The 23,372-nt window shown below is 52.9% G+C and overlaps 6 protein-coding genes across 6 annotated transcripts; 2 read left to right on the top strand and 4 right to left on the bottom strand.

The window, feature by feature from the left end:
- Positions 1–186: 186 nt before the first annotated feature.
- Positions 187–723, bottom strand: VTN00DRAFT_3137 (uncharacterized protein; the record flags this gene model as incomplete). The annotated part of the gene is made up of 1 exon (XM_069429421.1): positions 187–723. One exon carries the CDS (start codon positions 721–723, stop codon positions 187–189), a length of 537 nt encoding a protein of 178 aa, XP_069283130.1.
- Positions 724–4,848: 4,125 nt separating this feature from the next.
- VTN00DRAFT_3136 (uncharacterized protein) lies at positions 4,849–6,450 on the top strand (the record flags this gene model as incomplete). Its single annotated transcript, XM_069429420.1, has 1 exon — positions 4,849–6,450. One exon carries the CDS (start codon positions 4,849–4,851, stop codon positions 6,448–6,450), a length of 1,602 nt encoding a protein of 533 aa, XP_069283129.1.
- A 2,495-nt stretch (positions 6,451–8,945) lies between these two features.
- Positions 8,946–13,400, bottom strand: VTN00DRAFT_3135 (uncharacterized protein; the record flags this gene model as incomplete). Its single annotated transcript, XM_069429419.1, has 3 exons — positions 8,946–10,310; positions 10,373–13,048; positions 13,104–13,400. 3 exons carry the CDS (start codon positions 13,398–13,400, stop codon positions 8,946–8,948), a joined length of 4,338 nt encoding a protein of 1,445 aa, XP_069283128.1.
- Positions 13,401–15,244: 1,844 nt separating this feature from the next.
- Positions 15,245–17,108, bottom strand: VTN00DRAFT_3134 (uncharacterized protein; the record flags this gene model as incomplete). Its single annotated transcript, XM_069429418.1, has 3 exons — positions 15,245–15,430; positions 15,497–16,198; positions 16,266–17,108. 3 exons carry the CDS (start codon positions 17,106–17,108, stop codon positions 15,245–15,247), a joined length of 1,731 nt encoding a protein of 576 aa, XP_069283127.1.
- Positions 17,109–17,176: 68 nt separating this feature from the next.
- On the top strand, positions 17,177–19,739 carry VTN00DRAFT_3133 (uncharacterized protein; the record flags this gene model as incomplete). The annotated part of the gene is made up of 5 exons (XM_069429417.1): positions 17,177–17,431; positions 17,492–17,722; positions 17,771–17,985; positions 18,044–18,190; positions 18,245–19,739. The coding sequence occupies 5 exons, from the start codon at positions 17,177–17,179 to the stop codon at positions 19,737–19,739; spliced, it is 2,343 nt and encodes a 780-aa protein (XP_069283126.1).
- A 614-nt stretch (positions 19,740–20,353) lies between these two features.
- VTN00DRAFT_3132 (uncharacterized protein) lies at positions 20,354–22,625 on the bottom strand (the record flags this gene model as incomplete). Its single annotated transcript, XM_069429416.1, has 4 exons — positions 20,354–22,165; positions 22,222–22,332; positions 22,423–22,439; positions 22,511–22,625. 4 exons carry the CDS (start codon positions 22,623–22,625, stop codon positions 20,354–20,356), a joined length of 2,055 nt encoding a protein of 684 aa, XP_069283125.1.
- Positions 22,626–23,372: the final 747 nt, after the last annotated feature.

The following is a 23,372-nucleotide window of genomic DNA, read 5'->3' as shown; positions in this document are numbered from 1 at the left end:
CAGAAACGGAATGTTGCTCGGAGACGGTACCTCACGGCGGGGCATCTGCATCGCCTGTGGAGCAATAAACGGGTATTCAAGAATTAATATCGAATCGAAGAATAATCTGATGGTTGTTAGCACCTAAACATTCCTGATATCTCAGATTCGGTCGTTACCAACCTGAATGCAATCCTTCATTGCGCTTCATAATCGGTCACCGATCCCGCCCTGTCGGCCATTGGACTTCCAAACACCTCCTCCGACCGCGGCTGTTATGCCCAACGCGATTCCGATCATTGTGCCGATAATAATCACTGCGATCAAGATCTTGACCGCGATCCGCTGCTTCCAGCTCAGACCATCCATACAACTGCACCGCCGCTTCTTCTTCTCGAAGATCTTTGACGTGCGGTTACTCTGGATGTCCATCGACTGCTTATAAGGCGTCCGCATGCCACTTTCGAGATCCTGGGAGGTATACCCCCTGGTTGATATCCTAACTTCGGACTTGATCTGTTCGAGAGACGTTGTGGTGTGGTGATGGCGGTAGAAGGGGGAGTGTGGCTTGGCGCCGATGCTAGGGTCGAATTCAACCGACTGCCCCTGCGGGAGCGTGGGAGTCGAGGAGGCGGTGGATTGCGTACATGACGGCGCAAGCGGACTAGGAGGAAGGAGAGACTGGTCTCTGTCCGTTGGCTCGGGAACATCCACGACCTGCGCACCAACGACTGGTTCTGACATGGTGATGGGTGTCGGGTATCGTACAACTCGGGGTAGGATGAAAATTGGAATGGAGTGGGGAGATTAAGAAATATAAGAAATGTAGGGATTTAAAGGAGTGAACGTCGACCAGCCCTTGATGGTGAGTGCAGTACCCCGTACCTCTCAACCGCTCAAGAAAGTCTGCGCCCCTTGGAATAAATTCCCGGCGAGAGCGTCGAGCCTGGGGCTCCAAGGGGTATCCTGGTCAAGGAAATAAATAGGGAACGATGAATTGTGGCGTCTGCCAGAGAGAAGAGAGACAGAGAGACAGAATCGTCTCCGTCGACGAGGGGTCGAAAAATGAATCGGAGCGTCTCCTGATGGTGACTGCCTCCGCACGCTGATTTTCCGCCGAGGAAGCCGCCGGGCCTCGACCAGACACGGTGCAAAAAGATCGCACCGAAAAGTGTCGAGCAGTCTGTTCGATTACGCCAGATGGAATTCCAGGTCCTCAGATTCTCCGCTTGATGAGATCAAGACAGACGTCAACTCCGCATTCCAATCTCCTTGGCTCGCGACAGTGACGTGCGATGAGGCAACTCCAACGGCCTGGATCCTTGGGGTTGTAGTCTGAAGTCTCTGGACTCGTTTGTGCGACGACGGACAGATATGTCTCACGGCGATGGCGACTCGGGCTCGAATTGCAGGTGTGCGACAATAAAAGTACCCGTAAATAGGTAGGTTGTTAGTACCTACTAATCTCTACCACTCCCCGGTAGTGGCAGCGCAGCACCTCCTTAAAGAAGATTGTCTACATGCGATGCGTCATGCATGATTTAGGAGCATCATTCCTATAAAAACAAAGTGGCCTGCTCGATTCTCTCCCGACGTGCGTCAAGCCATCAACTTTCTCCACCAGCCAACACATGGATTGAGATGCTCATAACCTTGTTCAGCATACCCCGTAATTCGTTAAAACGCCCGGGAACGCGGTTCGCAAGTTCCATTGGCACAGCACTACGCAGTACAGGTACTATCAGGGGGAGTCGATCATCCTTGGCCAAGGTGAACGGTCTGCATCCTTGCCCACTCGTTCATGGCTCAGGGCCCATGGCTTTGACCGCTGTCCTGATTGCTGGCAGAGCAATGGTGTTGTCGAGAACGAATCTAGCCTAGTAACCTATCAAAGCGGGAAAAGTGCCAAACACGGAAGATTAGGTAGATCCACGATCTGCAGCAATAGACCCAGGCTTTTGTTTTAAAATCTTACGCAGCCTGCACTGTGCAGGGAACATCGATATCTTACCTACGCATCTCTCCACGTCAACTCCCACGTGGAGGGCGGTCGCCGGCGGTCGTTCTGATTTCAGGAGAACTTGTGTGGCATCTGCGTCGTCAGTTGTGGCTCGTGCTGTAGGGAGGAAATAAAAAAAGGACAGCACACTAGAGACCAGCATCCTGACCGTGGGTGTGGTACTGGTACGGAGTAGATTCGTACAGAGAACATCGTATACTCCGCAAAGTTTAACTGAAGCTTCAGGCCATCAAATCCAAATCCCAGGCCAGATTTTCTCCATTTCGAAGTTTCTGCAAGCGACGGTCTGGACCCGAAGTCAAAGTCAAAATACACTCCGTACCCCGAGTCTCGCCGACGCAACCCCGTAATCTTTAACCGAGTCTTACAATCGGTTGCGCCGTTGCGGCATGTTCGAACTTGAAAGTTAACACCTTGACACTTTGGACGACCTTTCCAACGGCAAGGAAACTTGTGGCTCTGATCCTGCCGCCCCTTGCGCATGCTCCACAGACCACTTGGCGCTGGTGGCAGACCCCAGCCCCTGATTCCTGCGCAGCTGCGCTGGCCCATCAATATCACGTTCAACATGTCACTGACAGTGCCCCTGGCGCCGCGGCGTGATGGTCGACAGGGGGCTCGCTAACACAGGCCTGTCAAGCTCGATCTGATTATTTTTATTATTATTGTGGTCTCAGTCTCATCATATGTGCCAAGTCCAGGAGTCAGTGCCAAATGGCGTGGTCAGGCAGCGGTCCCGGACCCTAGGAAGACTGGAGTACTTACGGAGGTACTCCGTAGGGCCTAAGGTCCAAGTTGCAACTTGCCACAACTTGCCAAAGACCAGAGTCCTGTTATGGCATTAGTACGCAGTTAGCGAGCCATCTAATCTCGTACCAGCAGCCACGGACTATCAGACTATCAGCCGTAGACAGTGGGAAGTAACCTTAATCCATCCATAGAATCCATCGGTAGTTCCAGGGTTACGGGGTCTTTGCGTCCTTAGCGGGCTCAGTAGCTTGCTGCTTTCCTCTTCGCAGCCTGTTAGGGGTTAGCACTGCGGAACTCCCAAGTTAGCCGTTGGATGGGGGTCGGGCCGGAGCTCGTTCCCCGAGGCCGGTTCAAATTGAAGATCACGCCAGCGTTCTGGATTTCTGGGACAAAAGAGCAGTGCCACCTGTGCCTTGGACTCTTTGCTGGCCTGCAATTATCCAAGATGGAAGTCCGTGAATTTATCGATGAGCTATAAAACTATAAATCGACGTCCGATCAGTGCGCTGTTTAGCTGGGTAGGGTTGGTTGTCGTGCAGGGAACCTGATATATATATTTCCCACACCCATAACCAGGGACCACAAAAACAAGGCCACGACCCTGCATGAACATGCAGTAGTGTGACTTGACGGCTGCAAGCGAGGTCAAGAAAAATTCTCGAAGCACAGTAAATCTGGATTCTAGACCACTCTCCAGCTACATAGGGTTCGGGACGGCTATTTATTATAATCAGCGTGACGATCATGTTCATCAGGAACAAAGAGCAAAAGGTGGAGTGGCGGTGAAGAGGGGCAGTTGGCATGAGATACAGACCCCGTGTCGCTACTGTGTACACAGTAGACCATATCCCATCCACATCGCCTATTACGTGCCAGAACGCCCGAAAGCCCTGCCTGAGGGCTTCTTTTCCAGACGAATCGATATACTCTGGCTTTGTTCGCTTGGATGGACGCATTATTAGGGGGAGCTAGCGCTGGTGTCCTAGCCCACCCTAGCATGGAGGTCGAAATCTGCAGTGCTAGGCTATCAAGTCCTGAGTCAGCCTGCTTTACTGATGCATTTGTATCTGAATCCTCGCTGTTCCTCAGCCGCGCTCATGTACTAGCTACCTCTAGGTACTGTCTCCTGAACAATAACAAAGCAATAACGATGAACATTCGATTAACAGACTCATTCAATGGGGCATTTCCTGATATCTAAAGAACTACTGCGTAGATTATACACAGAGGGGGATGAGGGGGTGAATAGAGAATTGAAGGCCAACGAAATCACATTGTGACAAGCACGGAAATCACGAGCCTCCCACTCTTCTTCCTCTTCATCTAGCAGTACTTGAGTACCCAACAGAGGATTTCTCATTTATACCATCACATCTTCCTATTATTATCCTGCATGCTATATGTACACTCAATTGGCATGATTCCACAAGTCCAGTGCCAGATAAGGAGGCATATCACATGTCAGTTCATAAGCACGGTCTTCCCTGGGCCCTGTCCGACTACTCCATAGCGTTAACATAAGCAGGACCTTGCTTACACTATTTGGCGGTAGACAGAATGGAAGAATCATGGAAAGGAGCTGGGAAGGAGATTAACCTCCTGGCTTTCCAAATCATATCAACGCAGGTAAGTTATCTGTACTGCGCGCTCCGTGCAGATTATTCAAACATTCCAGAGGTGAAACCCCTATCCATACCTACCTCCTAGCCATCGTACATTCTCCGCTGTACTCCGGACATGAACCTGTCAACTACTCCCAAGCTAACTCAGTAACGAGGCAACCGTTGATATCCGCTATCTACGCACGGATTATCGTGCAGTAGTGCGCGACTGACAGCTCGCGAAAGGGGGTGGAACTCGCAACCTTGAGCTTGTCGACAGCCGCGCCGTAATCAGTATTCTAATTCTGTAGGCAGTCGACTTGGGATTAATCTGATAAAAAAGCTTGTTCCTTTTTTTTCGTTTGTTCGTGGCTATTTACTTACCAACATTGTCGTTCTTTACTTGCTAAAGCCGTTCAAAGCACTAATTTTTACGGGAGCGCATCCCTACCCTCCCCCTCCCTCCGTCGCTTTCGTTCCCCTCAACGAGGGAGAGGGATGAAGGTGAAAGATTACATCCACCACCACGTCCTCGACACACTCAAGGAGAAGATCAAAACAACAAATATCAAGCTGAAGCCCAAGAAGAAAAAGAAAGGGAAAAGCAAAAAGGACAAGAACAAAGATAAGGGACACAATGACGATCCCATCAAGAACGAAACCGCCAACGCGAGCGCGTCGTCGTCCCCCATCTACAGCACCTCCGCTTCAACCTCGACCTCAACTATAGCTGCGTCCCCATCCCCCACCGCCACCATCACCCCCTACACCAACAGGTTCTCTACCTCCACGATCCTGCAACCGCCACAACCACACCAACCGACAGGCCCATTCCCCTTCCTCCGCCTCCCGCGCGAACTCCGCGACCGGATATACGAGGAACTCCTGACGCGGCAAGATCACGACGAGCTCTGGATCCGGTACAGCCAGTCGCGCAAGACCTGGTGGGATGCGACCAAGTTCTGCCTGTGCTACCGCAGACCGGGGCAGGATGTATTCTCCACGCGGACCCCTCCCGCGCTGGAGGTCGCGATCCTGCGGACATGTCGGATGGTGTATGAGGAGGCGTCTGCCATATTGTATGGGGTGGGGCGATACCATGATCATGACCACTGCCGGGAGGATGTTGATGTTGAGGGAAGAAGAGGAAGAAGAAGAAAAGGCTATCAAATCTGGCTCGACGCCCCTCCTCTCCAAGCCCTCGAATTCCTCTCCACTCGCCTCCTCCCTTCCTCCCGGTCCTCCATCCGCTTCCTCAAGCTCTGGATGGACCCCTACCTCGACTGCCACCACGCCACCGGCGGCCTGGACCAACTCCCGCCCTGGAAACTCGTCATCCAGAAATCCCGCGTGCGGCACGAGTTGCTGGACCCGTGGAAGGCGCTGATGATGTTCCTAGGCGATGAGCGGTCCATGCCGAAGTTGAGCACGCTGTGTGTCTCGATCAACGCGCAGAGGTCATGGCATGCAGCGAACGTGGGGTTGGTGGATCGGAATTGGCAGTATTTCTATCGGAGGGGGTGGATGGAGATGTTGGTACCGTCATCCCGCAGTGATAACAGTGGGCCCGAAGACGGTTCCGCCAGCGGAACCAGAAGCGGAGTCCCATTCTGCGCCCTCGAAACCCTCCTCGTCGAAGGCCGCCGCTTCAGCTTCGAAGCCCCCGTCAAGCCGGACGAGCTGAGTAGCTTTCACGAGCTCCGCGACGACCTGGCGCAGGCGACGGCGGGCCACTTCGTCGAGGAGTCGGCGCGGTGGGTCTCGTACATGTGTGGGGCCGGGGGTTTCGATCCGATCGAGGTGCCGAATTCGATGCTTTGTCTATCTCTGAAAAAGAGGAAGACGGGGAGGGAGTGTGTGGAGGTTGATGAGGATGAGGATGCAGATGTAGACGTAGATGACGATGCGGAGCCGGAGTCACGTCCGGTATCATCGACGTCTACAGCAACATCACCCCCCTCCACTTCCGTGGCGCAGAAACCTCCCTTGCGGCCCCTGGAGGAGTTCCGTCAGGAATTTAGCTGGGAGGACGCCTACATGCCGGTAGTGTGCACCTTCGCCACGAGTCTTCCACCTCGCTCGCCGGATAATACGCGGTAGAAAAAAATCTTTCTTTCCTTTCACTTCTTGGGTGTCATTAATATTGATATATATATGCATATCTATGGGAGAGTAAAACTTCTGGGATTGGTCGAGTGATTGCTTTCAATTCATTCCATTCTTTTTTCTTTTCATCTGTATACCGTCTGTTCTGGTTTGGTTCTGCTTCTGTTTCCGTTCAATGAGGACATAACGATCACTTGCTTTCTTCCTTTTTTGTTTGCTTGTTCACACTGTACTTTATTGTACTATATATCAAAGGTCGAGATCGTTTCCATGTTCTTACTAGTTAGTTAAAATACCCTCTCGCTGCTTTTGCTTTTTTTTCCTCTTATTTTGTATTGTATTTGCATTGTAGGGTATATAGATCGGGAAAAGAAAAAAGCCCCTGTATTTTCATCTTATCCTATCCTATTATATCATATATACTGTACATAGACCGATCGATCGATCGATAGATAGATACACCCTTTTGTTGAATATCAGAAAAAAAATGAAGACAAGTAAAACAGAACTATCAAGGGACTTTTATCTAGGTAGGTAGGTAACAACCACCGCACATCGGCATGGCATGGCATGAAGCACGCCTGAAACAAACAAAATAGAATAGAACAGTGTAATAGGAGTAGTCAGCCACAGGTCCTGGCCAGCCCCGTGTTGCCGATCGAGCTCTGCTGAAGCCGAGGACTCGGAGGATATTTCTAGCTCGAAGGGTTTTGTTATGGCACAACCTAGGGATTTCCGGCAAGACAGTGAGGGGGAGGACCTGTCACGTGACAATGGATCAAGAGCGATGGCTATGATCCATCGGGGCCCTTGATCCATCCGACCTCTTGATCCAACATGACCCTTGATCCATCCATAGCCATGATCCACCGGATAGGTATTTCCGGGCAGAACTTAAGATGTATATAAGACACTCCTTAACCATGGGGATTAGGACCCCGTGGTCAACTCAAATAGCAATCCTAGAGTTAGCATTGCTAGTAACGACTATTATCTATCTTTTCCCTTGTCTTCTGTCCTTCAAGATAAACCCAACGGCCCTCTGCCTAAGAAGTCCTAGGCCCGTCGTTACAGGTTTTAGCGATCCATGTAGATAAGTAGGTAGTTTTAAAACATCATCCTTACCAGGTAGGTACTTCTCAGCGATAGAACTCTTCTTCTCTTTCCTTTGTCGACCATGACATCAGCAAAAATAAAAACTCCTTGCCAGAACGGTGAAAATATACCACTACGAGGCACCGTGTCAGTATCATATCATATCATATCGTAATGGGGTGATTAGATAGGCAGATAGGCAGACAGTCTTCTTTAGTAGCTGGTAGCTTGCTCCTGGTTTCTTCCGATCGAGATCCAAATTCCAATGAAGCTGACCTCGGAAGAGGATTTAGAGGATCCCTATTCTAGATATCTAGCCTGAAGGAAGGGTTCTGTATCATGTCATGTCGAATATTATTATTATTATTATTATTATCATCAACCTATCTTCAAGCAATTAAGTACCAATAACTAATACAGAATATTTTCTTCCCTTCCTTCCTTCAGATCATCTGAACAAAAAATAAATAAAATTCTTCACCAGAACTGTGAGACAGGTTGATTAGGCAGATAGTCTCCTATCATAGAAGCTAAGCTATTGAAGCTTCTTACCTACCTACTAGCCTAACTTTGCTTTGCTTTACTACGCGCACCAATCTAATATACAGCACAGTACAGTATGTGCCGCCTGCTTCCCTGTAAAAGGTCATTCATACCCAGCAAAAACACCGTGTTAATATTAGATTAGATTAGATTATATCCCAAAACCGTTGTATGTATGTACATATATGCCTACCTAATAAGTCAGTCATGGATTATTACTTCCATCTCAAGGGCTCATATCCGTTAGAGAAGAAAAGAACCTCGATTAGCCGAGACCACACCAACCGTGGCATCGCCATCATTCTACACCTTATACCAGGTTGCCATATCTCATATCTTTCGTCACACTCTCCCTACCTACCTACCTACCTACCTACTTACTTTCTTGGCGGATTGCTATTCAGATTCTATAACCACATGACTTGAAGACACTGGAGGGTACCTGGCACTGTGATAGGTCATAGACTCTGGAGAAAGCCAGCTCAGATCGAATATATATAGCAAAAGGATGGGAAGGGGGGAGGGTTGCCAAAAGATATGGCAGCCTAGTGTACTGCAAATGGAGATACATATAGAGTTCTGCTCGATATCAGAGAAAAATTGGTGTATTAAGAAACTATATTCACAATAGGCTTTATCTAGCGACCTCCCTGCATTGGCGTGAAGCGCATCTGAGAGGGCAGCGTGTATTATTAGATTATATTCGTTGACACACGCAGTCGTCTATTACTATTTTCCGTCTGAAGGGCTCGTATCGTTAGAACCGAAATCAGCCAACACCAACCGTGACCTCGTCATCCTGTACCTTATATTCCACCCCGATGAAGATACCTCTACCCACCTGATTACGATCACGCATCATGATCAACCAAAAAGTCCTCCCTCTGGATCCCGCTCCGATCGCACATCCCCCTGAAAATACCCCCTTCCCTCTCCCACAGCCTCAGCGGCGTATCCATCTCCGCGATGCGCCCCTGATCCATCACGCAGATGCGATCGTACAGAATGATCGTCTTCAACCGATGTGCAATGCAAAGCACCGTTTTCCCCTTGAATCCGAACGCCATGGTCCGCTGGATCTTACGGTCCGTCTCAAAGTCGACCGACGAGGTGGCCTCGTCGCAGACGATAATGCGCGAGTCCCGCACCAGGGCCCGCGCGAGGGCCATCAGCTGCCGCTGGCCGAGGGAGAAATTGAGGCCTTCTTCCGACACGGGGGTGTCGAGGGTGATGCGTGTGGGGCTGTTTCGGGATTTTTCCTCGTTTGGAGAGGGAGATGCGGTGACGTCGATATCCTCCTTATCTGGATATGAATCGCCTTGCGGTTCTTCACCCACCAGGTCCGCCTTTCTCAGCGCGGACCACAACTCAAGGTCTGTGTATTCACCAAAGGGGTCGAGGTTCGAGCGAACAGTGCCCTTGAACAAGGTAGGATCCTGCGGGATGATGGCCAGCCTCGAGCGCAGGTCATGCAGACCGACCGTCGCAATGTCGATGCCATCGATCTTGATAGTGCCTCCGGAAAGCTCCACCAGACGGAACAGAGCAGACATGATGCTCGATTTGCCAGCGCCAGTTCGACCGACGATGCCGATGCGCTCGCCGCCTCGGATCTCCATATCCAAACCCTTCAAAACGAGTGGAAGACCATCACGATATCGCATTTCCACACCTGTAAATGTAATTGCGCCTTCCTGCGGCCAGCTGGGCTCCAGCTTGGCAAGGTGCAAGGGGGCCTCTTCATCTAGCCGAGTCCCGTAGTAGTGGACTCGCTCAGTTGCGTTCATGTTGTTTTCAACCTCTGCAAGCTGGCGGATGGTGAACTGCAGCATCTGTACGATTGAGAGAATGTATGATAACACCAGTCCGGAAATGCTAGGTGAGACGTTGAATCGCGACGTCACAACTAGGATACCCGTCACAAGAACCATGATGTTCCCAACAGCGTCCAGCCGGACGCTCAGCCAGCGCTGGTTGGAAAACGTGAGGAAATACGCGCTGTCCATCTCGTCGATCGACTCGCGGATGCGGCGACTGAACTGGCCCTGCAGTCCGTATGCTCTGATGCATGCCGTGCCTGAGATGGCTTCACCAAAGCGGGCAAACACGTGTGACCGGAGGACCGCTTCATGTCGTTTCATCTGGCGAGCAGACGCTCTGTAGTAGTTCGCCGCGAGGATGAAGAGCAGAAAAAGCGGACCAAGAGCGATGGCGAACTGCAAACCGGTCAGAATGAGGCGACCATGGCTGACATTCAACAAGACGAGAGGGCACATACATAGTGATAGAAAACAATTATCAACACCATTACCGATATAATCATCGTGATCGTAATTCCGTATATCCGTATCGCATCCAGCAACTCATTGTCCATCGCATGGATGTCCTTCGAGAATCTGTTCACAATCCTCCCCAAGGGTGTCGTATCGAAGAACGCCATCGGCGCTCTCAGCACCCGGGTCATCGCGTTCTGGAGCATCGTCTTACTTGCATTCGTTCCGGAGGTCGTCAGAATCGTCGCGTATATGTACATCAGGAACGCCTGCGAACCGCCGAGCCCGGCGTAGATGCCGATATATTGACCTGTGCTGAGATCGTACTTGTTGGACGTCCAGTACGACAGCCACAGGCTGGTGACGATGTTGGCAGCATTTGTCAGAGCCAGGGCGAGAAGGACGAGGAGGCAGTAGATGAACGAGCCGGACGCCAATATGTATGCTTTCCAGACATCCCAGCCGACGGAGCCCACCGCTCTCTCCTCCTGCTGCATTAGACCGCCTTGTTTTGTTGCTGACTTGACCCTCGATTCAGGAGCTTTCTTCGTTTTCTCCTCGATCACGTCGCCTTCGCCTTCTTTAGCATCTTCTTCGCTAGTCTTCTCCTGCGATGTGCTGGCCATGAACCGCCTGAAGAGCTCACTGTTCTGCATCAGATTATCAAATGTATCGATGGCATTGATACGGCCATCCTCCATAAGGATGATCCGGTCGCAGCGGCTGAGGACATGAAGCTGGTGAGTAGCCAATATCCGGCACTTATCCTTGAGAAGCCCGCAGATAGCGTTGTCCATGATATGACGACCGACATGGGCATCGACAGCAGACAGGGGATCATCCATAAGGACAATATCCGCATCGAAATAGATTGCACGGGCGATATTCAAGCGCTGCTTCTGGCCTCCAGACACTGTGATGCCGCGCTCGCCGATCTCCGTCCTATCATGGTCTGGAAACATGTCGAGATCAGATCGCAAAGCGCAGGCGTCGATGACTTTATTGTACCACACCTCGTCATATTCCTTGCCGAAGAGGATGTTGTCTTTCACAGACGTGTTCTGTATCCAGGCATATTGTGGGCAAAAGGCCCGCCTCGCCCCCATCCGTACCTCGCCGCCTGTCCTCCTCATATCACCGGCGAGGGCTGAGAGCAATGATGTCTTTCCGCAGCCTACGCTACCTATAACTGCAAGCAGCTCATTTCGCCCTGCTGTGAAGGTCAGATTGGTGAGCTTGAACGGTTCCACGGCCGTGAGAGCGCTCGAGCTGTCCTCAACATCCTTCTGGGCGGCCTTCTCCGTTGCTCCCTTCTCAAGCTGCTTCGACACGGTCCGGCTCTTGGCTTCCTTCTCGTCAGTCGGCACTCTTTCCCAGGTGAATGAGGCGTGCTCCATCTCGATCGCATTGCCCATCGTCTCGTCCCATTTGACATCCTCCTGCTGTTCCTCCGCCAGCAGGAACTCCTGAATCCGCCCGAGAGCGGTCCAAGCATCTGTCACTTGGCCGATGACGAGAGGGAGCAGATTCAAGGGTATCCGAAGAGAGTTGAAAAGCGCCAATGAAGAGAAAATTGGCGCTGGACTCAGATCATGCCGGGACAGGGAATAAGTTATGAAAGACAGCATCGATGCAAAAACAGGAAGAGACATGGATACACACTGAATGGCATTGCGTATGGCTAGGAGAACCTGGACGAGATGAATCTCTTGCTTTCGAATCTCCCTCAGCCGCTCCAGGAAACTGCTCTCCCAGCCAAAGAACTTGACAAACCTGACGGCTTGCAAAATCTCCTGGGTGAGCGAAACCCGCTGGTCTGTGAGCTTGTTTATGTTCTTTCTTCTCTTGATCAGCGTTCTGATAGAATAGGTGAGCAACGGCATACCGATCACTAGCAGTGCATACCCGGAAAGGGCACTGTAGCCGATATTGACGAGTAAGAGGATCAACGTGACTATGATAGTTATCGGTGAGGTCCAGGTGAGATGGAACATGCCCGAAGCAGTGTTGATTCTGTCTGCGTCGACGCTCATCAGAGTTATGATCCTCCCGTTGCTCCAGCCCCTGCCATCCCCGGCAATGCCTGCTGCAATGTCTGCTGTGACTTTGGGGCCGCCTTTCCTGTTTAAAAGGGTATCTTTGGCTGATTTCAAAAGACCGCCGGAATCCTTCGGCTCCGGCCTGCTCTGAAAGTCCTCGATAGCTTTTCCACCAGCTTTCGCCCGACCAGATAACTTCATCGCTTTGGCAAAGATGATGTTAATAAGCACCGCTCTCGCCTGCCCACCAACGATCATTCCTCGATAGATGAACTGGCTTGTGGCTAAGCTTTGGAAGGCCTGCATACATGCGATGCCGACAGCGATACCGATACCATGGCCGATATGGGGGCCCGGTTGACCGCTGTGTTGGGCTACATACGCATCTGTGGCGAACGCGATCAAATATCGAGTTGTGTAGGGCGAAAAGACCTGCAAAAGGGACGCAAAGAGCTGGCAGATGCCACCGATCCAGAATTCAACCTTGAACGTCTCGTATATGGCCCACAGCAGCGGATAGGTGTCTCCGCGTTCCATCCGTCGCCGGAAAGACTCCTCGAGCCTTTCGGACAGGACCTCGACGGATCGGTCTGGATTGATTTTCCAAATGTCCTGCAGTTCAAGATGTCGTAGGTAGCCCACCTGAAGATTTTATCAGAATTGTAGCTCGCAAAAGTGAATTTTCAATAAGATTTACCTTCATCAACGGTGACATCCATTGGAAGGTCACGACACTAAGAAAGCTGGCTCCATATTCCCTGGACACCTCCCTCTCCGTCGGGACGGGAGGTATCTTCTGGAGCCTAAGGGGGTTCAATCTCGAGTACCATTTGACGCGCCGTTTGGCCGCTTCGACATCGCTATTCTTCTCGTGGTTGTCGTCGCCCTTTTCTGAGTCTGAAGAGCTCGAAGGATGCTCGAGCTTTTCCTTGTCGACCGTTACTCCGCTGAATTCACCTGCATCTTCGGCAGATGGTGGAGGGGCAACGGCCATGTTGACATGTAGAAGGCCTGGCCTGGCCTCGAGACGGCAGATTCGGTCACCCCTACGCTTCCTAATCCCTTGCTGATATACCCCAGGGCGCCGCGAAAACGCAGATTCCGGGAGCAACAGCCATACTTAAAAAGACCTTAGGGCAAGAACTAGACGAACGGCTGCGGTGAAGCAGCCCGCTGCCCGGGCCGGTCTGAAAGCCTTTCACCGACATCCGATGGGCAGGCCTGGGCCATCCCGCGTCATCGTCTCTTGACGCATTTTAGCTTCTTCCCAGGGTACCAGGATCGGTGGTTACGAAGTCCGACGGGTGGGGAGGGTTTGGCCATGTTGTATGGGTCACGTCACAGCGCCATACCGTAGATATGCTGGTCCGACGTTGGAGGATGGCTTCGTACTAACCCTGTCGGCCTGTGCCGCAAGCATAAACCCGGAGGTTTATGCTTCCGATCGAACTGAGCAAACAAAACCACTGGCGTTTGTCAGCGCATAAGCATCCATAGGTTGAGAGGCGCTCGTGGATACCTATGTGTTAATTCGGAGATAAGAACCCGTCCTAAGCGAGCCGTCATCATTGGTGTTCCTTATGTTGGGAATTCTGTGATCCGGTGAGAGCTTAGCATAGGTCCTTTCTTTCTGGAATGCTTGATCAGACCGGCCGTACTGCTTGACACAGTAGTACACACGAGATGGGGCAAAAAAAAAAAAACAACAGAAAAAACACAGAAAAAACATCGCTTACCGCAGGATCGCGATCCAGCTCCCAGGCGTCCAGCAAGGTTGAAGTCTTTGAGGATATGCCGGTTTTCTGCTCGGTCGGGACTGTCGTCTTGTGTCCGCCGTAGGGCTACTAGGCCCAGCCGCCCAGACAGCCCGTGGCCCCACGGTCTCGGAGTGCGGAGCAGAGTAGTATAAAATAATAATAATAAAAAGTTTCTGTCAGATTGGCGTTTTTGAGGCCGTCTGCATTCGTAGCGAACAGCCAGCCGGTTATGATGCGAGTAGCTGCATATCGGAGAATATCTTGCAATGGCTCTGGTTGACTGCAGCAGAAGCTTCGAGGACGGCCTCAACGTCGTACACTTGCACCGTTAGTAAAAGTGCAGATGTCGTCAACACGTACATAATCCAAGCGTGCCTACCTACCTATCTTTGACTCGTTCGAAAGCTGCAGACAAACGCCCTATGAGCTGTCGCACTGCATCCACCATGTGGTTTTCTCCACCTTTTATCTATCGCTTTTCAGATCTCTGCTGTTCGTATCCAGTTCCCGACCTTCCTACTGGTGGGATTTATCCGGTCAACTCGACTCACTGCCGCTTCCCAACACAATCGCGTTAGGTACCGTGCGGGTTAAATCAGTAGACTGGATCAATCAAGAACGAACGGAGGGAGGGGTCAGCTCAATTGGCTTGATGTTCCATTCGACAGGAGGTAGTAGGTTCGCAGATACCTAAGGTTAGGTACTCGAGGATGAAGGGAAGACAGATGAAAGGAGGATGGAGAGGGTAGCCGTACGTATAATCAACAGGTGAAGACAGAAGAAGGCCTGAGGGAGTCATGGCCCGTTCCTTTCTCAAACAGGTCATGTCCGGGTCAGGTGGCCGTACGACTGCACCTCCACCTCAACCTACGGGACTACAGCACTTCTACCAAGCTGAACGTGTGACGATGGGATTTGATTTTAGATAACCCGAGAAAACCGTTCATCTTTTTATTTATCTATTATGTTTATGTATCATATACGCCCGGAACACTCGTCCGACGGTTACATGAATAGGTGAGGTTACGTAGGTAGCGTGTGTGCAGGAAGGAATTCCTATGTTGAATAGCTTTCGTAGAGTTCAGTTCTCCAGGCCGATCTTGACCTTCTTCTCCGGCGGCGGGATGACCTTGTCTTCCGACTCGCCGGCCAGAGTGGGCAGCTCCTTGACGGCCTGCTCGATGATGCCCAGGGCGGTCTTGATCTCCTCTTCGGTGATGACCAGCGGCGGGGCCAGGCGGATTATGTTCTGGTGAGTGGGTTTGGCCTGGTCGAGGTTAGCTTCCAGTCTGAGGTGCGGGAAGGGGGATCATAGCTTCCATGGGATACTCACCAGCAGACCCTTCTCCTTCATCAACATGCACAGATCCCACGCGGTATGTCCATTGGTCTGGCTCTCATCGATGACAATGGCATTAAGCAGACCCTTTCCACGCACGATCTTGATGATTGGGCTTTGGATCGCCTGCAGCCCGTCGCGGAAGATGTGGCCCAGCCTCTCCGCGTTCTCCACCATCTTCTCGTCCCGGATGACCTCCAGCGCACGGATGGCGACGGCACAGCCGAGCGGGTTCCCGCCGTACGTCGAGCCGTGGGTGCCCGGCTCGATGGTGAGCATGATGTCCTTGCGGCCCAGCACGCACGAGACGGGGTACATGCCGCCAGAGATGGCCTTGCCGAGCAGCACCAGGTCGGGCTTGATGCCGCTCCACTCGTGGCAGAGCAGCTTTCCCGTGCGGGCGATGCCCGTCTGGATCTCGTCGCAGATCAGCAGCGCGTTGTGCTTGTCGCAGAGGGCTCGGGCCTCCTTCAGGTAGTCGTCGTCCGGCACGATGATGCCGGCCTCACCCTGGATGGGTTCGACCAGGAACGCAGCGAGGTTTGAGCCGGCCTTCTCGAAGGCTTCCCGGAGCGCTTCTTTGTCGTTGAACGTGATTGGCTTGTTGGTGCCAGGGATCGTCGATCCGATGTTGGGGAGGTACGGGCCATAGTTGTCTCGAGATTCCGGATCCGAGGACATGGATATGGCTGCGAACTGGGAACAGTTAGCAGCCGTAGAGTACGCAAGTCCACCGTGTAGGATAGCCAAGTAGCCAGCTTACAGTGCGTCCGTGGAAGTTGTCCGCTGCGCTCAGCACAACGGCCTGGTTCTCCGGAATGCCCTTGACCTTGTACCCCCACTTCCTGGCGATCTTGATGCCCGTCTCGACGGCCTCGGCGCCCGTGTTCATGGGCAGGACCATGTCGAAGCCGAAGAACTTGGTGACGAACTCGGCAAACTTGGGGAAGACGTCATTGTAGAAGGCCCGCGAGCTCAGGGTCACCCGCGACGCCTGGTCGCAGAGGGCTTTCACCAGCTCGGGATGGCAGTGGCCCTGGTTGACGGCGGAGTAGGCAGAGAGGAAGTCGAGGTAGTGACGGCCCTCGGGGTCCCAGACAGACGTCCCCGCGGCGCGAGCAAAGACGACAGGCAGGGGATGGTAGTTGTGAGCGGCGTACTCGTGCTCCGCGGCGATGGCGGCGTCCGTCGACGCAGCATGGTAGGCAGACGGCTCCGACGACGTGGTCTTCGGCCCTGTGCTGTTCGAAGTAGCAATTGGAGACATGTTGAGGGTTAAAACTATCGTATAGGTCGTGAGCGGCGATGCTGTCGAGCTAAGGTCAAGATATGGGAAGTATGGAACAAAGTCAGGCGTACCACGGAGAAAGGTCTCGTGCACCTGGGGGCGAGAAGAGAGGACAGGGTGCCGTCCAGGCGCATGACGGAGATAGAGAATAAATCTGCAGCAAAGCGAGAAACTCGACCTTGCCGTTAAGTGCAGGTGTATCCGCCGTGTCTCCAACTTCATCACCGGAGGATCATCTGCCGCATCATTCGCTGGCGAGTCTGGGCCTCGTGGGGCGCCACGCTTGCACCGCTCCAGTGACCTGTCCCTCGATGTCATCGTCTCCGCTGGCACGATAACTATTAACCCGTGCCTGTCCCTCTCTTTCGTGATGATCGCCTCAGACCATGTCCATGACCTCGTCCCAGCTCTCCGGCGACATCAGTGATGCCAACGCCGACGACTCGATCCAGGACCTGTCTCCGCGGGAGCGCAAGAAACCCGCCGACCCGCAGCAGAACATCCTGCTGTTTCTCATCGCGTTCCGCATTCTCAACGCGTTCTGCGTCCGCACTTTTTTCCAGCCAGATGAGTTCTTCCAGTCGCTCGAACCGGCGTGGCAGCTTGTGTTTGGCAGAGATAGCGGGGCGTGGATAACCTGGGTAGGCTTGCCTCCGGTCTGGACGCGGTTTTGTCGATGCTAACGAGCATGCATATCCTAGGAATGGAGACATCACCTTCGATCCTCACTGCATCCCATTGTTTTTGCTGCAGCGTACTATGTTGCTAAGGTCTTTGCCTGGTCCCTTCCACTGTCACCGTTGACCCGCGCGGACCTCTTGATCGCGGCCCCCAAGACGACGCAGGCGGTCATCGCAGCTGTTGGAGATTACTACACATGGAAGCTGGCCGGAAGGGTCTATGGGCCTCGGAGCCATGAAGCGTGGACGGCAGTAGGTGTACAGCGTCCCCTCGTGTTGATCTGGGGCTGACAGCTTCAGTTTGCCTTGACCGTCGTCAGCCCGTGGCAGTTCTTCTGCTCTACGCGAACTTTGTCCAATTGCCTGGAGACCACATTAACCGTTATCGCGTTGTACCTGTGGCCCTGGCCCTGGTCCTTGAGTCCGAGCGACGGCTGTGAAACTGACGAAAATGGGCTACGGACAGTCAATGAACTCGATGATGATGGACCCACCGATCGGAGTGAGCTCACCAGGTACGATCAATCAACATGAATATGCCCTGGGTTGCACTGTGCTCATATAGATCGTCAGTCTGCGTCAATGTCTCTTGTTGGCCGCTCTGGCATGCATACTGCGTCCGACAAACATCCTCATCTGGATAACCCTGGCGAGTTTCGCTTTGCGCAGGGGCACTGCAGCAGAACGATTCACGCTCGTGAGGGAGGCTGTAATCTGCGGGTGAGTTTCGAGTCATATTCTCCTGCTGATATGTCTCCTGCTGACGATCTATAGGTCTGCTGTTCTAGCTTTCTCGGCCTCCTTTGATCGTTTCTATTACGGGAGCTGGACTTTCCCGCCGCTCAAGTTTCTGTATTTCAACATAGCACAGTCCCTTGCCGTTTTCTACGGGAGAAACGACTGGCATTACTATATTTCTCAGGGATACCCACTTCTTCTCACGACAGCACTGCCATTTGCCGTTGTCGGTTTATACCAAGCACTGTCTCCCTCGGTCTCGCGGGTTTCGAGCGAATTGCAGCCATCGATCAAGCGCCAGCTTGCCTATATCTGCATCTTCATGCCGTTTGTTCTGTCTCTGATATCCCACAAAGAAGTGCGCTTCATATACCCCTTGTTGCCATCGTTGCATGTTTTGACATCTCCGCCTGTCCTGAATTACTTCTATCCTGCCATCATCACATCCGCGAGGTCGCAGACACCTCGCAGGCTCATTCTCCTCTTCCTCCTGCTGGTGAATGGCTTCGTTGCATTCTACACCACGCTGTCCCACGCCTCGGGCACACTTAACACCCTCAGCTACCTCCGAGGCCAGCACCAGATCCACTACCACTGTGAATCCCAACCACCATCCTCGTGCCACCTGAGCCCCGTCCCCTCCGATGCTACACAGCAGAACGCAATGACGGTAGGCTTCCTCATGCCGTGCCACAGCACCCCGTGGCGCTCGCACCTCGTGTTCCCCTCCATCCACGCGTGGGCACTGTCGTGCGAGCCTCCCGTCGGTCTCAACGAGACGCAAAAGGCATCCTACCTGGACGAAGCGGACCAATTCTACGACAACCCGGCCAACTTCCTCCGCCAGAACATGCTCGGAGGGCTCCGCCACCTCCCCCACAAACCGACCTACCTCTCCTCCCCCTTATCTTCCTCCCTATCCATCCAACCCTCCCAGCCCCCAACAACAGCACCATCACCCGCCGGCGGTGGCGACGGCGGCCGCATAACAACCAGCTTCACCCACCCCTGGCCCGACTACCTCATCTTCTTCGCCCAGCTCGAACCAACCCTCCAGTCCCTCCTCCGCCCCTCCTCCTACGCCGAGTGCTGGCGCACCTGGAACACGGCCTGGCACGACGACTGGCGCCGCAGGGGGGATATCGTCGTCTGGTGTCTCGACCCGACGGAGCAGCGGCAGTGGTGGGACCGCACCCGGAAGATGGAGCTCGAGAGACGAGATCGGCAGTTCGATCGAATCGTGGAGGCGTTTCGGAGGGAGGCGGAGGGGAGGGGGTGGTCTGGTAGCTTTGGCTTGGGCTTGGGCTTTGGCGGTGGGAGAAAGGAGTCGTGGGTTACTTCGTTGTGGAGACGGCTGGGGTTGTCGAGTACGACGACGACATCGTCGTGGTCGTTCTCATGGCCGTGGAAGGAACAGAAGAAGGGTCTCTTGAGCGGTGTATTCCGTGTCCCGGAGTGGTTGTCCTCATCCTCATCTTCAAAAAACGCTAAGAAATCGGCTTCCGTTCGGGGGCGGAATTTGTGGTCATGAGATGAGATGAGATGAAATGAGATGAGATCTAATCCTATCCTTGTCTAGTTTAATAGTTTAAATTAAATCGATTGATATAGCGTCTATCTTTGTTAATTTGAATTGGTCTGACTCCATGAGTTTCGAAAATCGTTTGACACCTGATACATATGTATTCCGGTATGATCTTATTTGATCTTATTCTGCCCTGTCCTTGTCCTATTCTGTATACATATCCACGCCGCATACTGCCCGCCCCTCAGTTCACGCTTTATGTACGTATGATATGGCCTTGCCGCCTGACCTAATACTACTTGGATCCATAGGTCCCAGGACTTCAGGCTTGAGTTCAACTCCACTCTCCTCACCTCCCCTCCGGTAGGTATGTACCTATGTATGTATGTTTCAACTAAATATGTACCACGTACCGTACTTACTGTACCTAAATTAAAAAGCAAGGCAAATTCCAGACAAAAACGCCGTTCCACAATGCAAGGAACAAAACAAAAGACAGGAAGGTCAGACAGATTACATAAGTTTTGACAAAACGGAAACCTGTCCGCTCCTGGAAATGATTATGGCACAAATTAAAGGGCCGTCAGAGAAAAAATTGACGTAGACTCCTGCACCTCGATTCATCGATATCGTGCGCTCAGACTTGCAAATGCATCCGGGCTGTGTCGACCGCTCTGCAGCCCGTTGAGATCAACGCTCTCCTGGCTGATGTGACCTCTGGCAAACGGGCTGGTGGATTGCGGTTTCGCGCCCATGCCGATTCCAAGGCCGGATGGGGCCGCGGAAACCGGGGGTGCATATGCACTCGTCTGCCCGGTAGATGGAGGAGATGTGAAGAAGGGATTGCTTCCCCCAGCTGCCGGCGACAGGTTATTTGGCATTGTCGAGTTGTTCTGGGGGGTCGACATACTGAATGGTGATTGTGTCTGCGGTGTCGAACCAAGTGAATTTGTCAGCGTGGGTGCAGGACTGAGCCGGGGTTGAGACTGTGCAAACTGCTGCTGCTGCGTCTGCTGTAATTGGTTTGGCATAGTGGACGGCGGCAGATTATAAAGCGCAAGAATGCTGTTCTTGTCGACTCGGCCGGTTGGCTGCGGGGTAAGGTGCTGAGGCTGAGAGGGGAAACCCGGCTGAGACTGGAATTGAGATGACGGTTGGGGTTGTTGAGGCTGAAATTGCGTTTGAAAGTACGGGTTTGACTGATTTGCCGGGGCAGTCATCGAGTCGAAGGGGTTGTATGAAGACGTAGACGGGTTTTGTTGCGGCGGCTGGGTCGACTGAGCGAAAGGCGACGTAGATGCGAAGGCAGGCATTGTATTCGCAGGCTGTAGCTGTGGTGGCTGCTGCAGCTGCGGCTGCCTTTGCGGTTCAAAAGCAGAGAGGAGCGATGAGCTCTGACCCTGAGTGTATGGTTGAGACTGCGCGGTGTTTTGAGGGGAAAGACTGTTGAATGGGTTGGTCTGAGCGAACGTCGGCGCTGGATTGCCATATGGATTCGTAGCGCTGTTCTGCGGCGGCGCAGATTGGAAGAAAGGATTGTAACTACTGCTCAGAGGCTGAGGGGACATGAAAGGCTGTGCAGTTACTGGCGGGGTCATCGACTGTTGGTAAGGAGCCTGTGAAAACTGCCCCTGCTGACTTGGGTATCCGCCAGTTGAATGCGGGAACAGAGGCTTGGAGATCGTAAGATTCTGAAAGGATGTTTCGAGCGGTTGCGCTGACTGCGGCTGCGTGACCGGAACATCGAACGGGTTATACGACTTGGTAGTCGGCTGGGATGGCGCGGCATCCAGTTGGTCAAACGGGTTTGTAGAAACCGCTGGTTTCGACTCTGAGGACTGTCCGCTGCTTGGAGCCGTCTTGGGAACTGGCGTTCGAGCCCGAGAGCCGGAGTTGGCTCCCTCCCCCAGTCTCACCAAAGACTCGATCGTTCTCTCCAAGTTGCCATTCAGACCCCTAAGGACAGTCGCATTCCGCTTGTCGTCAGGAAATCCCATATCCCTCAAGACGGCCAGTTTCGACTCGAATGATTCACTCATATCGCCAATGCTAGCCCCAAAAACTCGAGACTGCTTATTGATTCCCATTGGCGGCGATTGCGACCCATATGTATCGGACTGAGGAGATCGTGGGGACGACGGCTTATGTGACGACCTGGGAAGATGAGAGGACGAGGCAGAGCGCAGACCGATGCCAAATATTTTGCCGGTTTTAGGAGGGAGAGGAGGCGGCGAGTCATCGCTGGCGTAGTCAGAGTCGTGCCTGCTTGGAGGCTTCGGCTTCCCATCCGCCAAACTCCTGTGTTCGTATTTCTGCCGTATGTACCTCTCCATCGCGGAGTCGGACTCGTCGATGTCAACGGGAACGGGCGGTTTCACGTTTCGGGGGTTGTAGATTTGGTTCACGATGGTGTTACCGTGCGATTTCATGTTCTTCTCGACGTCAGCGGCCTCTTCATGGACCCATTAGGACACGAGGGAGGACTCACATCAACCTGCTCCGAAGACCAGCTATCCATGCTCAAGGACTTGACCTTGGAGATATGCGTCCCCAGCTTCCGGTGCAGTGCTGCGCACCGCATGCAGAGGAAGACTCCCAACTAGACCCATTTCCAATCAGTATCGGTATCGTCTGAATTTGACAGCTCGATGAGGTACAGATAGAGGTAAAGAAACAATTGCCAGCTTACATTCCAACTTGCCCATCCTAAAAGAGAGGAGATCACAGTTAGAATCAATACAATGCTTGCATTGGAAGCTGGAAGACATAGGACTCACCTGGATTCCTTGCACCGCAGTCAGCACAGCGGTCGTTCCCCGGGATGGATCTGATGAGATCCTGCAAGGCTCTCTCATTGCGCGCCTGCTGACGCTTGCTGATGCCACCGACCATGACTGCGTCTTGTGCAAAGAAGGGGTGAAAGGGGGAAGATACGACAGACGCAGATCACGGAGAGGGAGTTGATGATGAAGTTGTCGTAGTTGTAAGGCCCGAGAAAATGTCTGAGCGGGCAAGCCCGGTTCCGGTGGCTAGCTGGCCAAACGCTCACACGCCAAACATATTATTAAGTCATTGGCACATCGCGAGGGAGAGGAGGACGTCTGATCCCACACGACAGGAAGCGTCATGGAATCTTCGTCGGACTCCAGCAAGATCCCTTGGGAAGAGTTAAGTCTGCAAGGTGGTGACGGTTGGCGACGCGGCGTTAGCTTCAGGCTCGGGCCTCCACGCCGCCTGCCGAACCTTCCACGTCTTCATCCCTGGAGAGTCCCGGCTCCAGGGATAGGAGGATACGACTAACTCCAGCCATGACTTTCTAGCCTCGAACCGTCGTCGAAGCTCTGACAGAAGCTCTCCCCCGTTCATCAAAAAGGGGTGTCCCCTGTTCCGTTGCACGACCGGCGCACGCGAGCTACGACATGCGGACTGCACCCAAAAATAGGTTTATTACAGGCTTACGATACCACGGTTGACGTGAGATGGAAGAACCACTATGGACAATAGTCTTTCAGATCTCAAAATGCTCCGTCCGCAGACCCCATCCGGAGGATTATCCGTCGTCAAAAGGTCCCGGCGGCCACGAGCTCAACCGGAGATTTGGGATGGCTAGTTTAGCCATTACGAGGGCTATCCGCTTTC

Source organism: Thermoascus crustaceus (assembly GCF_041956765.1).
Source record: "Thermoascus crustaceus strain CBS 181.67 unplaced genomic scaffold VTN00scaffold_12, whole genome shotgun sequence".
Classification (NCBI taxonomy): domain Eukaryota; kingdom Fungi; phylum Ascomycota; class Eurotiomycetes; order Eurotiales; family Thermoascaceae; genus Thermoascus; species Thermoascus crustaceus.
The sequence above is the reverse complement of the archived record's forward strand: the minus strand, read 5'-3'. Positions and strand labels throughout refer to the sequence as shown.